Below are 15,092 nucleotides of genomic sequence, written 5' to 3' on the forward strand. Positions count from 1 at the left end.
GGGAGTATGGGGGTTGGATGCGAACAGGTGGGAGCAGGAGTGGGTGAGCATTTGAGCTTTTCAGGCTGAGGAGGGTAGGTAGATAAGGATCAGCTTCTTTGGAGAGGGTCTCTGCTGCCTCTGTCCCACCTTTCAGGCCAATCCTGGTATCTATCATTCCTCCCTCCCATGCCCGCCACTACCCCCATCTCACAGCTCCCCTGAGGCTGTTTGAGATCAACCACCCGCAACCCCAGTCTGCCCTCTCACCCTCCCTGGCCAGGCCTGCTGAGATGGGAGGGCAGGAGTTTCCAGGCAGGAAAGCGCTGAGTCACTCAGTGGCACATCTGGCCTCAGATCTTGATACCTCGCTGGAAGGGGCAGGAAGGAAGAGGGCACCTCCCCACATGCTCTCTGGGCCAGTCCCGGCCATTGCCAGCTGTGGGTGCAGGCCAGGAGGGAAGCCTCTGCTCTGCACCACTGTACCCACCACAGCTGAAGTCGCTCCTGTGATTGCCATTCAAGCTTGGACAGCCCTGGCACGTAGGGCCGATGGCCACCACTCCACAGCTCAGGTAACCACGAGACTAAGTGCTTCCATGATGAGGTCACTGGATTTGTTAGCCGGCCCGTCGGTGTCCTGGGCACGTAGGAGGAAGCAACATTTAGAGACAGTGGACAAATGAGCCCGGGGTCGCAGGGATGCCACAGAGCTGTAGTTATAAAAGCTGGGTGGGCGGAGACGCTGGGCCCAGGCTCCCTCCCAGGAGGCAGAAACAGCAGGAGGAGGGCTGTCCGCCCCCATGCCCCCACCACCCCACCCCTCTGTTGCTGGCTCAGCTTTGAGTCCCCCACCCCATTCCTCAGCATCTTTCCTCCTCTCCCCACCCTTGCATGCTGAGAGGGGCCTTGGCATGAGGTGTTTTGCCATTCTGCACCCTGCGGGACACAGCGTTCTATTGTCCTCAGTGGAGAAAGCTGTCCAGGTCCTGGGGAGGGCACAGATCATGCCAAGGCCTCCGATTTCTCTCTGGGCCGCTCAGCAGCCTTCTCTGGGGCCCAGGCTGTTTTTTCACACAATGTCCAGTACGAGATGAAGTGAGTCACTGCCCTCCCTGCGGTGTAGGGTGTCCCACGTATATCACACCAAAGAGTCTGCAAATCTTCATTTTATCATAGATCATCCCCAAAAATGTTAACTTTTGATTGATTTAATTGTATATAATGTGACTACAGGCACAACTATTGCTGCAATTTCAAGGCCAGCCTGAGCTACATAGAGAGTTCAAGGCCAGCCTGAGCTACATAGTAAGACCCTGTCTCAAAAAACAAAAAAACGGGCCAGGGATTTAGCTCAGTGGTTCTGCTGCCTGCCTCACAAGCCACAGGATCCCAAGTTTGATCTCTGGTACCAAAAACAAAACAAAAATAAATAAATGAAAATAATTATCATTGCCCATATTTTCCACTAATAAAAAAATGGGAATAACAAAAATAATACCCCCAGGTGGTTGTCAGGTTGATTTCGATAGTGCTTAGAACAGGTACCACATAATGTTTAAAATAAAAGGGAAAACTACTATTATTATTGAGGGCTTGAGGAATTTCTTTCTTTTCTTTTCTCTTTTTTAATTTTGGTACCGGAAATTGAACTCTGGTCCTTGTTCCTGGAAGGCAGGTGCTGGAACCACTGAGCTAAATCCCCAGCCCAAGGAATTTCTAACTGTAAAATAAATTCACGTTCAGCTGGGTATGGTGATGTACATCTCTAACCCCAGCAGTCTGGAAGGCTGAGGTAGGAGGATCCTAAATTCAAGCTCAGCCTGGACAGTTTAGCAAGACACTGTCTCAAAATTTAAAAAATGAAAAACAGCTGTGGATGTAGCTTAGTGTGAAGGGCCTGGCTTCAATCTCCCATAATACTAGGGGAGAAAAAAAGAAAGAGGAAAGGAGGAAACAAGGCAGGAAGGAAAAGAAAAGTGAGAAAGAGGAGAAAAGAAAGAAATCATGATCAAGAGAGTTTTGGAGGCCGGGGATTTAGCTCAGTGGTGCTGCCACCACCTGATTCACAAGTGGAAGGTCCTGAGTTCAATCCCTGGTAGCAAAAAAAAAAGCACCTGCCTGGAAAGAAAAAGGTTCTGAGTTCAATCCCCAGTACAAACAAAACAAAACAAAACAAAACAAAACAAAATTGGGGGGAATGCAGAAAGTACAAAGTTGTACATAACACCTGTAATTCCATGAGAATTATTTTTTGTAATGATTTCTTGCTCAGAGTAAAATTATTCTTTGTCACCAGGGGAATAACTCATGTGCTAAGAAAGAGGCAGATCCCCTCTGGCCTCAGTTTCTCAGACTGGAAAGGAAAGGGCTGGGTCAGGTGGGCAGCACACGCTTATAATCCCAGAACTCTGGGAGACTGAGGCAGTAAGATCACAAGTTTGAGCCAAGCCTAGGGAATTTAGCAAGATCCTGTCAAGATGGGTATGCTGGCACATCCCTATAATCCCAGCACTTGAGAGGCTGAGGCAGGAGGATTGTTGCAAGTTTGAGTTCACCCTGGGCTACATAATGAATTCAAGGTCAGCCTGAACTACACAGCGAGACCTTTTCTCAGAAAAAAAGAAATTTCGAAAAGGTCTTGGGATTTAGCTCAATGTGATAGGCCTGGGAGAGGAGGGAAGGAGAGACAGACAGAGGGAGGGGGAGGCAGAGAGAGAGAGAGAGAGAGAGAGGGAGATTGCTAGATTGCTAGGGAAGAGAAATAGATATAATCTAATCTCACATGGGGCCTGGGCCTGTGGCTTGGTGGTAGCATGCATGATATCCTGGCTCCATTCTCAGCACCACAAAACAAAGCCCCTCACTCATTTTTAGATATAATCTCACATGCCAACTGCCACTTGAATGAAGTGGCTCTGGGCTCAGAGGCAAAGAATGCCATGATCGGTTCGTCACGTCTTCCGTGGATGCAGAAAAGCATCGGTAGGTAGGCACGGCCTTGTTTAGAGTCTAAGAAACTCTGAGAACCCCCTCCAGTTTCAACATTCCAAGAACTTTCCTTCCTTTCACTGCTCCCTGTTCTAGATCCTGGCTTTCCCTGTGGGATGGGAAGCAAATCCTTGCTGCTTCTCCTACCCTAGTGCTGTCCTCAGCAGACTTCAGGGCTCCAGTAACCAAACTCCCTCCTAGTCCACGTTCTGCCTGTTGAACCTTCACACAGAGCCCACCCGGAGTGCTCAGCAAAGCAGATGCCAACCACACTGGGTGACTTTGGAAGCCAAGGAGGGAACAGAACTTGAGGTTTTTTTGCTCCCTAAAAAGGAAATATGCAAATAGCATGCATTGAAGCTGTTCCTCACCAGCCCAGGCTTATTTTGACTGTGAAATGATTCCCTGCAAATGAGCAGTTCTGTGGGCCACAGAGCCTCAAGCCAACCAGAATGGTCGAAGCCAGTGTCCAGGCAGCCCTTCCCACGGGTGAGACAAGCCAGCACTTGAACAGTGAGACTGAAGGATGCCCCAGCTTTGGTGTCCAGCTCTGCAATGGTGGAGAACCAGTAAAAGAGATGGGGACTTAGTGGTGAGGGAGGTGCTGGAAGAGAGGTCCCGCAGAGGGAGCCTGTGGGAGGGGAGAAGTCAGGTCAAGTCTCGCGTTTATATGCTAACCCTCGTCCTGCCCCAGGAATCGGAGGTGTGGACCGGGTGCCCTGCCAGTCCCGGAGGCTGACCTGAGAGTGAGAGAGACCCCCTTTATTCTCAGCATTCCAGATGCTTTCCTGGAGCTTGCCTCCAGCCTACAGGACCCCATGGATAAAAAGGAACCTCTAGGCAAACAAGAAAACCTGGGAGGACTGGGATGTGGCTCAGTGGTAGAGCGCTTGCGTAGCATGTGTGAGCCCTGGGTGCAACTCCCCATACCAAAAAATAATAGTATAATAAAATGAAGCAATAATAATAATAAAAACTGGGGAAATGTCCCAGCCAAACCTCCCCTCTCTGGCTTATACTTTTTTTTTTTCTTCCAGTACTGAGGCCTAACTCAGGGCCTTGCATTTGTGAGACAGGTGTGGTATCACTGAGCTAAATACATAGCCTCCTCCCTGGCTTCTAGGGTTTGCTCTTAGCCCCCAACCCCTAGGACCACACAGTTTGATGCTGTGGACTGTGAGGTCGCACCCCGTCAGACACAGGTCTCCTGTTACTACTCAGCTGTGTGTCCAGCCGTGGACCTCAGAGTCAAGTTGAGTAGGGATGAGGATGAAGGCTCTGGCACCTGAGCTGGGGCAGGAGGGAATCATTACCTTGCCCCGTAGCCTTCTCTGCCCGTTGGTTTTACTTCAAGCCCTCACTGAGTCTGCTCTCACTGAACCCTATTCCCTCACTGAGCCCTATCCCTTCACTGTTTCCCTATCTCCCTAATCAAGCCCTGGTGTCATTAACCTTCAGTTCCCAGATGGGGTATGTTAAAGGGCAGTCAGTCCTGCCTTAGCTACACCAGCCACGTCCTTGCCTTTGTCATGGCCTGGGACATAAGCCCTGAGATGGAGGAGCCTAAGGTAAAGGGATCAGTAAGAGCCTGGGAGGAGTGTCCAGCTCAAGGCTGTGCAGCAGGTCCTTTGGTGGCTCCTGACACTCTGCAGTGGCAGCAGGCTGAGACGATGCTACAGCAGAGACAGCTCCCACCACCTGCCAAGACTGGAGCCAGGGCCAGAGCCCAGTGCAGGCCTGGCCCCATCCGGTCCCTTGAACAAGAGTTGCACTGTGCACATCCTCCACCCCCACCCCACCCTCAGGCCAGGCCGGGGCCAGGTCAGACCAGGCCACACATGAAGCCGGAAACAAGATACTCAGGCAGTGAGGTTGCAATGGAGAAAGACTGTGAGACCCAGGGTGGGGAACATACCAGTGGGCTTCGGGCAGAGAAGCTGTGTGTGCTTGCATCCCAAGTCTGGGGTGGCCTGAGAGCTCCAAGTGCCCATGGTGTCTCCAGGACACAGAGATTCACACTCATGTGAGGGACCCACCAGGCACAGGAGCAGGGACATTCAGGTTGAACCTGAGCCTGGGTTCTCAGACAAGGCCTCAGGAATTGCAGGCCCCGCTTCATGGTTGTGGCCTACAGCAGAGTCCAGGGCTCCTTGGCTGACTGCATTCACCTGTCCATCAGCAGTCTCTGAAAGTACACCCTGCAAGCCTTGTGTTGCGTACCAGGGCAAAGAGATGAAAAGGTACTGACCCCTTCGCTGGGCAGCTAAAATCAAGGGCTGCTCCTGGTGGTTTATGGTCTGCAACTGCCTTGCCCACCTCCTTTCTGAGGGTTACTTAGTTCGCTGTATTCTGAACCAGTAATCCAACTGCCTTCCTACAAACTGGACTGCACGTGGCCTGACCCCTGGCCTGGCCCTCTCTCAGCTGGGCTGCTCCCTTCTGGGAATCAGGGGATCCTCTCCTGGGAAGGAAGAGAGCAGGGACCCTGGTGCTCATGACAGCAAGCACCTGGGCAGAGGTCCCTAAGCAGGCAGGACTTGTAGGAAGAACGGAGGCCAAGAAAGACCTAGCACCTTGGGGTGCTGGACTTGAAGTCCAAAGATGATCTCCAAGACCATCTTTTGCAGTTGGGCACAATACAGCTAATTCAGGAGGCTGAGGCAGGTGGATTACATTTTTTAATTTTAATTTTTTTATTTTGTTTTGTTGAGACAGGGTCTTGCTATGTAGTTCAGGCTGGCCTTGAACTCATGGTGATCTTCCTGCCTCAGCCTCTCAAGTGATGGGATTACAGGCCTAGCTTTAATTTTTTTTTTTTTTTTTTGTACCGGGGATCAAATTCAGGCTCTTGCACTTATAAGGCAAGCAGCAGAACCACTGAGCCAAACCCTCGGCCCCTAACTTTTTGAGTACATATTTACAGTAGATAATGATCACATTGCTGATGGGGGGTAGGCACATGTACATAGCACATCTCTATTCTGTTTTCACCCCATTCCCCTCTCCTCTCTCCTCCTTCCTTCCATCTCTTGGTCCCCCTTCTCTTTTTGCAAAAGATCAGTCTCAGGCTGGGGTTTTAGCATAGCGGTGCCTCCACCTGTCTCACAAGTGCAAAGTCCTGAGTTCAATCACTGGTACCAAAAAAAAAAAAAAAAAAAAAAAAAAAAAAATAATGAAAAGAATCAATACCAAAAAAAAAAAAAAAAAAAAAAAAAAAAAAATACCTGGTTCCTATGATCTATCTTTTTCTTTACTCCTTAATTTATTTATACTTTGGGCTTCTCATAAAGAGAAACCATGCAATATTTAAACTTGTTTGTCTGATTCATTTCACTGAACATTATTACAGTGTCAAGGTGGATCTATTTTTCTATAAATGACTCAAGTTTATCCTTTTTTATGGCAGAGTAGTGATCCACTGTGTGGAAATACCACATTTTCTTTATCCACTCATCTATTGATGAACATATAAGCTGCTTCCAAGATTTAGCGGTTATGAAAGAGGAATTACAACTCTGAGGCTAGCCTAGGCAACTTAGCAAGACCCTGTCTCAAAGTTAATGGATAAAGAGGGCTGGAGGTGCAGCTCAGCATTCCCCAAGGGAACTGGGGGAGTCCTGATTTTGCTATTTATGTCCCTCTCAAAGGAGCCTCAGTTTCCTCATTAGAAATAGGGGAGAAATGGCTGTTGCTATTGAGCGAAGCAGGGCTGTTCAATGGAGGTAAGAAGAGGCTCCAGCCTGCCCTCGAGGCCCTCCAGGCCCTTCCCATGGTCACTTGTTCCATCCCTGTTCTTCAAGGGCAGCAGGGGTTCTGCTCTGAGAGAGGAGGTTGGTAGAATTTCAGACTCTTGTGACCAGCGGTGAGGTGGTTGCTCAAGCCCAGGCCCACTTAGTCATGTTTTTTCCCCAACCCAACCCCCCTAGTCTGGGGACCTGAGAGCACAGGCAGGGAGCTGGACTCTGGTTAGAAGAGGAAGCCCTGCGGGACTGTTGTTGGGGCTCACCTGAGACCATGTCGCCTGGGAGACACACCGATGCAGTCACATACTTGTGTATGCTTAGTGGCATCCAGTCAGCCACAGACACACAGGCACACTGAGACCGCTCACAAGCCATCTACACCCATTTCCACTAATTTCGTCCACTCAAGGGCACACACCCGACGGATTTAGTCATAACGTTTCAGTACACGATATCCATGCAGATGAGAGGGAAAACACAAAGCCCCACACACGTGAACACTCAGGGACACTCTCTTACACACCCAGGGACATGTGTCCCCACGTAAGTCTCAGAGACACACATTCTTGCACCCAAACTTTAGTCAAACTTGTGTTCTCACAGTAAGACGTGTTTTTGTTTTGTACACACTCCTGCCCACTCTGGAACACTCACAGGCTCCCTTCCAAACACAGGGCTGGTTGAGTCAGGAATTCTCACACGCGATTCCCTCACAAATCCGGCCCCTTCCCTGTGAGCGCCAGCCAACTAGACAGGCTCTTTGTCCCCACCCACTTCCCATTGTCCTTTGGGGCTTCTGGGGCCTCCTTCCAGGGCCAGGGGAGGGAACTGGGGCGGGGATCACCCTGCAGATGTGGCAACGGGCTCACCTGCGGGCCGGGCCACACCCTCTCCTGGGAAAGGCTTAAAGGAGCAGGACTTCCTGTGCTGACCTCAACTGTTCTGTGCCCTTGTTTCTCCGATAAGGAAAGTGAGGCTTAGACAAGAGTCAGATGAAGAAAAGGATTTGAACCCAACACACCAGGGCCTGAGCTGAGTGGGAGTGGGGGTGCTCATGCTGGGAACCCGGAAGCTGGGACTCTGGCCCACCTCCTCTGTCCTGGCTGGCTACCTCAAACTTGCTCCTCCTCTGGGTTCCTAATCTCCCACGCAGGTGCTCCTACCCTCTGGCAGTCCTGTCTCCAGAACTGCACCATCCGGGCTCTCCGCCAGAAATCTGGGCGTCCCCTGCCACACCTCTCTCCCTGCAGAATCCCTCTCCTAATATTTCTCAAAGCTGAGCAGGAGGTGGCCCTTCAGTGGGCAGCCCAGCTCGGCTCTTCCCTGGCCACATGACTTGGAAAAGTCACTCTTGTCCAGCCCTCCATTGCCTCATCTATAAATGGGGTGAAAGGGCCGGGGGGTTGGCTCAGTGGCTCTGCCGCCTGCCTCATAAACGCTAAGGGCCTGAGTTCGATCCCCAGTACCAAGAAAAAAAAAAAAAAGGCAAAAACCTAATTCTCGGGCTGGAGATTTAGCTCAGTGGTTCTGCTGCCTACCTTGCAAGCGCAAGGACCCAAGTTCCATCCTCAGTACCAAAAAAAAAAAATTTTTTTTAAATAAATAAATAAATAAATGGGGTGAACATGCCTACCTCAGGATTGGTGAATTAAATGGCATCCTAGAAGTAAGTGAAGGAACCTAACCTAAGAGTAGCTGGGACAGATTGATGGGTCAGGTCACCCTGCCCCCTCCCATCCTGCTACCTCCTAGGGATCCTGAAAGTCCAGCCTCTTGCAGTGTGATTTGCAAAAAGAGACACTTATTTTCAGGGATCCCGAGTCACAAAGAGAGTGAACACACACCAGCCCAGGACACAGGCACCCAGACACACAGCAAGAGGAACGCAGATGCATCCAGCTGTGTGCCTGTTTGACCATCTGTGACTTTGCTGCGTGTGTGTCTGTGCACTACACTGCAGCGACTGTGTGTGCCTCCATCTGTGTGATTGCATGTGTGTCTCTGAGCTGAGGCTGTCAAAAGGTTTAGGGGGAAGATAGAGATCGGTTGTGTCTTCACCCCACTTTCAGTTGCTGTCACTGAACACTGAACACCGGATAATTTATAAAGAATAGAAGTTCTGCCCAGGTGTGTAACCCCAGCACTCAGGAGGCTGAGGCGAGAGGATCATCGTGAGCTCAAGGTTAGCCTGGACTGCACAGTGAGTTCAAGGACACAGCGAGACCCTGTCTCAAAATAAGTAAGGTTCTGGAGGCTGGGACACTGAAGAGCATAGCACCAGCATCAGCGAGGGCCTCCTTGCTGCATGTGTGTTAGTATGGTGAGAGGCATCATGTGATGAGACAGCAAGCCTGCTACACTTACAAGTGTGTGAGCTTTGTTGTATTTTGTTTTTTCCAAACTGGGGGGTTGAAGCCAGGATGCTGTACCACTGAACTACAGCCCTTCTCCCCACCCTCCTTTTTTTGTGAGACAGGATATTGCTGGCCTCTAACTTCCTTTTATTTATTTATTTTTGGTGTTTTGTTTTGTTTTGTTTTGAGACAGAGTTTCACTGTATAGTTCAGGCTGGTCTTGAACTCACTATGTAGCCCAAGCTGGCCTTGAACTCATGGCAATCTTCCTGCCTCAGCTTCCCAAGTGCTGGGATATATCGCATTGTAGGCAGCAGCCACCATGCCTGGCTTTTTTTTTTTTCTTTTTGTAGGAGGATTGAATTTAGAACCTTGTGCTTGCAAGGCAGGCGCAGCACCACTGAGCTACATCCCCAGCCCCGGTTTATTTTTTAGACAGGGTATTGCTAAATTGCCCTAGTGGGATTCAAACTTGTAATCCTCCTGCCTCTGCCTCCCTCAGGGCTGAGTTTACACATGAGTACCACATGTGGATTTTTATTTGTTTTATTTTATTTTGAGACAGGGTCTGGCTATGTTTCTGAGGCTGGCCTCAGATTTTTTTGCGGGGGGAGTACCAGGGATCGAACTTGGGTCCTTGCGCTTCCGAGGCAGGTGGTGGAACCTCTGAGCTAAATCCCCGGCCCTCAAATTTTCAATGTTGGCTCAACTTCCTGAGTAGCTGGGGTTTTGGGGAACACATTCAAATCATAGCAAGTATAATAACTTATGCGCTGGATATGCATTTTTTTTGTGTATGTTGTACTGAAGATTGAACCCAAGACCTTCACTCTGAGTTACAGCCTCAGCCCATTTATGTATTTATTATTTATGTGTTTATTTATTCATTCTTGAGACAGGGTCCACGAATGTATGTAGTTTGTAGTCCAGGCTGGCCTTGAACTCAGTATATAGCCCAGTCTGGCCGTCAATTCAGTGATTCTCCTGCCTTAGCCTCCCCAGTACTAGGATTACAGGCATGCACCACCATGCCCAACAGATATGCATTTTTTTAAAAAATTCTCACTGCTGCAGTCACTGTATACTATGGAACCCTCAACAGATGAGATACCTGTTCTTCAAGTCATCACTGTAACGGGGGAGGTCTGCATTAAACACGTCCCCTCTGCTGCTCCTGCTTACAGAAAGCACTGGGACTTCAGGAACAGAGAGGGTGGGGGTGTCCTGAGTGTCCTGAGTGACAGCCTTCAGAGCTGGGGGAAAGCTGTTCCAGGCAATGGGAATGGCCTAGGGAGAGAATATGCAGGAGACATTTTCTGGTGAAGGTGCCTGGACTGGGTTTTGGAAGAGATAGTTGAAGGCAAGGAGGCCACAGAGCTCGAAACTGAGGAAGGTGATGAGAATGGCCTGGACATTTTCAGGTCTAAGTCTGCTCCTGAGTGGAGGATTACAGCTCCTGAACTGGCCTGTGACAGGAGAGAGTGCCACCCATGGAGGCCCTGGAGCTGGGAGAAGGCCCCCAGCAAATCTCATCTGAGGAAGGAATTTAATCAGAGCTCCCTCAGAGCTGAGGGGAAACTCACATTTGAAGGTGCATCTTCCAAACTGTTTGCCCAGAACCTGTGCATTATAGTCAGGCACCATGATGTACGTGAAATACCAGCACTATGGGAGGCTGGGGCAGGAGGATTGCAAGCTGAAACCCAGCCAGGGTGCAATTTAACAATTTAGCAAGACCCTGACTCTAAATTATAAAGGCATGGGGATGTAGCTCATTGTGAAAAACCTTGGTTCATGTCCCAAAACTGCCCAGAAAAGAGGGACCATATTATTGAACTTCACTTTTTTTTTTTTTTTTTTTTTTTGGATACAGGGGATTGAACTCGGGACTTTGCGCTTGTGAGGCAGGCGGCAGAACCGCTGAGCTAAATTTCCCACTTTAAAGCTCAGAGATGCCCGAGTACAGAACAGGAGAGGGGAGTGAGGGGTCAGGAGCCCAACCAGTTTTAAACCTAAAGCAACTCCTTTGAGCCCCGCAGACCTGTGAGTTCGCAAGTGCTCCTTTAAACCGGTGGGTCTGGTGCTATTATTATTGTTATTATTAATTATCACTGTGATGCCAAATAACCTCCTTGATTCAGCTTTGGCTTAGGCCTCCCCGCAGTCCGCGTGCGAACAGTTCTGAAAACACAGGGTGGGGGCAGCCTCGCGCAGCCTGGAAGGGAACAACAGTCCCGGGGCCGGTACGGCGGCGCCCCCTGGAGGCTGCGCTCGGCACTGCCGAGAGCCCGAGCCGGGGAGGGGCCGTTGGCAAACCCGGTCGTGGCGGCGCTGTGTGTGTGGGTGGGTGGGGTGTGGACAAAGAATATAGTTACTGAGTGCTTCGGGCGCTCTGGGCAAGGCGTCGGGCGCGTCCCTCATGTTTTCTCATTTAGCGCCCACCGACTTCGTTTCCAGAGGCAGAGCTCCAGGTTTACAGAGGTGAGTGAGGTAAGTTGTTTTGTTTTGGACTCGGGTCACACAGCACAGGCTTGGGGGATGAGGAGACTGCTGGTGCTGCACTCTGGTGCTCCCCAACTTCCCAGCTCTGCCCTCTGCCCATTGTCCCACTGTTCTTTCTGCTCCCAAGTCCACTGGCTCAGAGCCCCCCACCCCTGGCCCATCCTCCCAGCAGGGGAAACTAACTACAAGCCCAAGTCTGAGTGAGGATGGGAAAGTTGGCCAAGAGGTCCTACTTCACTTAGGTTGGGATCCTGCACAGCTTTTTCTCTGTACTGGGGATTGAAACAAGGGCCTTCCCACCAAGTAACATTCCCATCCCTGACCCCCCTTCCCCTTTTTAATTTTGACACAGAATCTTGAGAAGTCACTACATTGCCTAAGCTGGTCTTGAACTTGTGCTTCTTCTGCCTCCCAAAGTGCTGGGATTATAGGCACATGCACCACATCTTCTCTCTTTTTTCTTCCCTTCCCCCTCCTCTCTTTTCTTCTCCTCTTCCTCCTCTTTCTCTTCTCCCTGTTTCTCCTCCTCTTTCTTCTCTTCTTTCTCCTGAGGATCAAACTCAGGACCTCACACATGCTAGGCAAACGCTCTACTGCTGAACTACATCCCCAGTCCTGTTTACAACTTTCCTGCTTCTGTGTTTTGATAGTGATTTGTTTGTTTGTTTGAGACAAGGTCTTGCTGTGTAGCCCAGGCTGACTCAAACTCATGGTGATCCTCCTGCCTCTTGAGTTCTGGGATTACAGGTGTGTGCCACCATGACCAGCTGGTGGTGATTTAGAAACAGGGTCTCCCCAAATTCTCTGTCCCGGGTTCAGTTCTTACTGCGGGGATTTCAGCAGGAAAGAGACGCGTCAGGGAGTTTGCAAAAGAGGGCTCGTGAGAGGACTGTTCAGAGGAGTGGCAGGTGGAGCGCCCGGCCGCATGCAGCAGTGGGATGGGGTTAGCTCCTTGGGCCTGTAGGGGCAAGCAAAGACAGCTTTGTTAGTGAACCAGGCAAGAGCTGTACCCAGTAGGAGCTGTGGCTTTCAGTCAAGGATGATAGTAACTGCCAGAATCACAGAGGGAGGGAGGTGTGATAAATATCCTGGTTATACTCTCTCCCTCCCTCTGACCTCCTGCTACATCTCATTCATATATATATATATATGTGTGTGTGTGTGTGTGTGTGTTTGTGTATATATATATATATATATGTGTGTGTGTGTGTGTGTGTATACACACATATACATATACATATATTTTGTGTGTGTGTGTGTGTGTGTGTGTGTGTGTGTGTGTGGTACCAGGGGTCAAACTCAGGAGCTTGTGCTTGCAAGGGAGGCACAGTGCCACTGAGCTAAATTCTCAGCCCCACATTTTCACTTATACAAACCCCATCTGAAGCCAGAAGCCTGGGGGCCATGAACTGTCAGAAGAGTCAGCCCCAAGACTTGGCAGGACAGTAGAGAGCCGCCAATAATGGAAGTGAGGCAGAAAATAGCCAGCCTCTGGCTGTTGTCCCCTCTCAGACTCTGTGGAGAAATTGACAATGGCAGCACTTGCTGTTCAAAGCATGATCTGTGTGACTGGCTCTGACACCCCCTTTCTCATCCTTCCAGACCCAGCTTACTCTGCAGGAGGGAGGCAGCCCCAGGCCTGGAGTTACTCTCTCCACCCACTGGCATCCCTGATTCTCTGGGCTTAGCAGCACATCACTCAGCTCAGTGGTTTGGCATATCCTCGTAGGCTCGGCCCCCTATGAGATGGTTCTAGCCTCCCCTGCATGGAAAGCTGCTTGCAGAACTGGGACAAATAAGGCCATTTACCCTAACACCCAGAGCCCGGATGTGCCAAGTGAACCAGTCCTGTGACCCCTCACCTCACTCTGCCTGGGTGGAGACACGCAAGTGTGTGTGTGTGTCTCTCTCTCCTGGAGTAGACTGGGACTCCTTGGCCATGGGTGGCCCAGGCCCGACTCGCAGTAGGTGTCAGATGTTGCCCAAACTGGCCTAGAGAGGACCATCCTTCATTCTCTCCTTCATCCAACAAAATTTCCTACAACTGTTTATGCCAGGCCCCATGTTGGTCCCTGGGGACACAGCAGTAAAGAAGACGCACAATGTTCCTGCCCTCATGGGGTTTCTATTCTAGTGGGTGAAGCAGAGAAGGAAGGAATAAAAAACAAACCCTGTCACTGGATGACATTCATTTTGATAAGGGCTCACATAGAATAAAGAGAGTGAGAGTCAACCCGAGGACATTACAGGGGGCACCCCTTGGGGGAGTCAGTGGTGGCTCAGGGAAGGGAGGAGTTAAGGGATTCAGTCTTCAGGATTTGCCAGGGCCAGCTCTGAGCAGGGGTTTGGAGGGGAAAGGATGGCTCTTCTGAATGCTACCCTTGCCACCTGTTGCCTAGCACCCGCAGCAAACAGTGCCTCTGGAACGCCTTGCCCTTGCTCCCCTCTGACTGGCAGCAGCTGTCAAACAACAAAGCAGCTTCAGCGTTGCCAACCTCCTCCCCTGGAATATTTTAGGGGTAAGTCAGAAAATGACCAGCAGCCTCTAAAACCCGAGTTTTTCCCATGCGTACCTTACAAGGGTATATTGGGCTGCCCGGGGTGTTAATTTTCCACCCCTTGCATTAGAGAGGGAGTTATAAATACACCGCCGCAGGCAGCACACTCAGTAGTGCATGAATGAACACACCCACAGCCCTAGTCACACGCTGAGGCCACTCCACACAACTACTCATGATCAGCCCGCCCCCTCAGCCACTGCAATCACACACGGCAGCCCTTGGTCAAGCACAGAACCACAGCCACACACAGGACCACACACAAGCCCCAGGAACAGTCACTGCAGCCAGCACCCCCCCCCAAGGTCTCTGCAATGGGCAGGATCACCACGCGCATTCATCCGCGATCACACACACAGACAGGATCCCCACATCATCAGTCACACACGGGCACACAACCCTACAGCCTCCCACCCCACAAAACCGCGGGGTCACCGCACAGAAGCCTACACTCAACACGACCGCCTGACCTCCCCGCCCCCGCCCTACGCCCACGGCCTCTGCTTCAACACAGGCTCCAGCCCCTCAGCTTTAGTGCCCAGGTTCTTCGATTGAGTCGAAGCCCTCCCCAGACACAGGGACAAGTCGAAAAAGGGAAACAGAAGGAGAATGCCTGGGGGCCAGGTCTAGGAAGGGGGCCAGCAGCCTCTTACTTGGGGATAAGACTAGTGCTGAGTTCTGGCCAGGGCACTCCGGGCTGAGGACTTGGGGAGGGGTTGGTTATTATGCCTTAAAGTTGGCAGAAGCCGGCTGAGCGGGGTCACGGGTGGAGCACAGGGGTACCGGAAACTTCGCTGGGTGTTCAGACTTAACCTCCCAGCTTTAAACCCTAAGCAGACCTCCTCCGGTCTCTCCTAACCCCAGCCCCAGTCCCCCAGGTCCCCAGGCCCCAGGCTCTCTCCAGACACATGGGGTGTGGCCTTGTAACCTCCAGCCACAGGCTCTGCCCCGCCTCTCCCGACAGC

At 50.9% G+C, this 15,092-nt stretch overlaps 1 protein-coding gene across 3 annotated transcripts in view; it reads left to right on the forward strand.

Annotated features, from left to right (window-relative positions):
- Positions 1-407: 407 nt before the first annotated feature.
- Positions 408-15,092, forward strand: part of Sync (syncoilin, intermediate filament protein) — a 25,903-nt gene continuing 11,218 nt past the window's right edge. For 2 of the 3 annotated variants that reach the window (XM_010621538.3, XM_010621539.3), the window contains exon 1: positions 11,410-11,548. In XM_010621538.3, coding sequence (XP_010619840.1) covers positions 11,487-11,548 — 62 coding nt within the window. In that variant the 5' untranslated portion in view covers positions 11,410-11,486. Of the gene's footprint in view, positions 555-11,409; positions 11,549-15,092 lie in introns of those variants that run through there. The other variant, XM_019207111.2, reaches the window with a different exon arrangement.

Source organism: Fukomys damarensis, unplaced genomic scaffold, assembly GCF_012274545.1.
Source record: "Fukomys damarensis isolate Sample0158 unplaced genomic scaffold, DMR_v1.0_HiC HiC_scaffold_23, whole genome shotgun sequence".
NCBI lineage: Eukaryota > Metazoa > Chordata > Mammalia > Rodentia > Bathyergidae > Fukomys > Fukomys damarensis.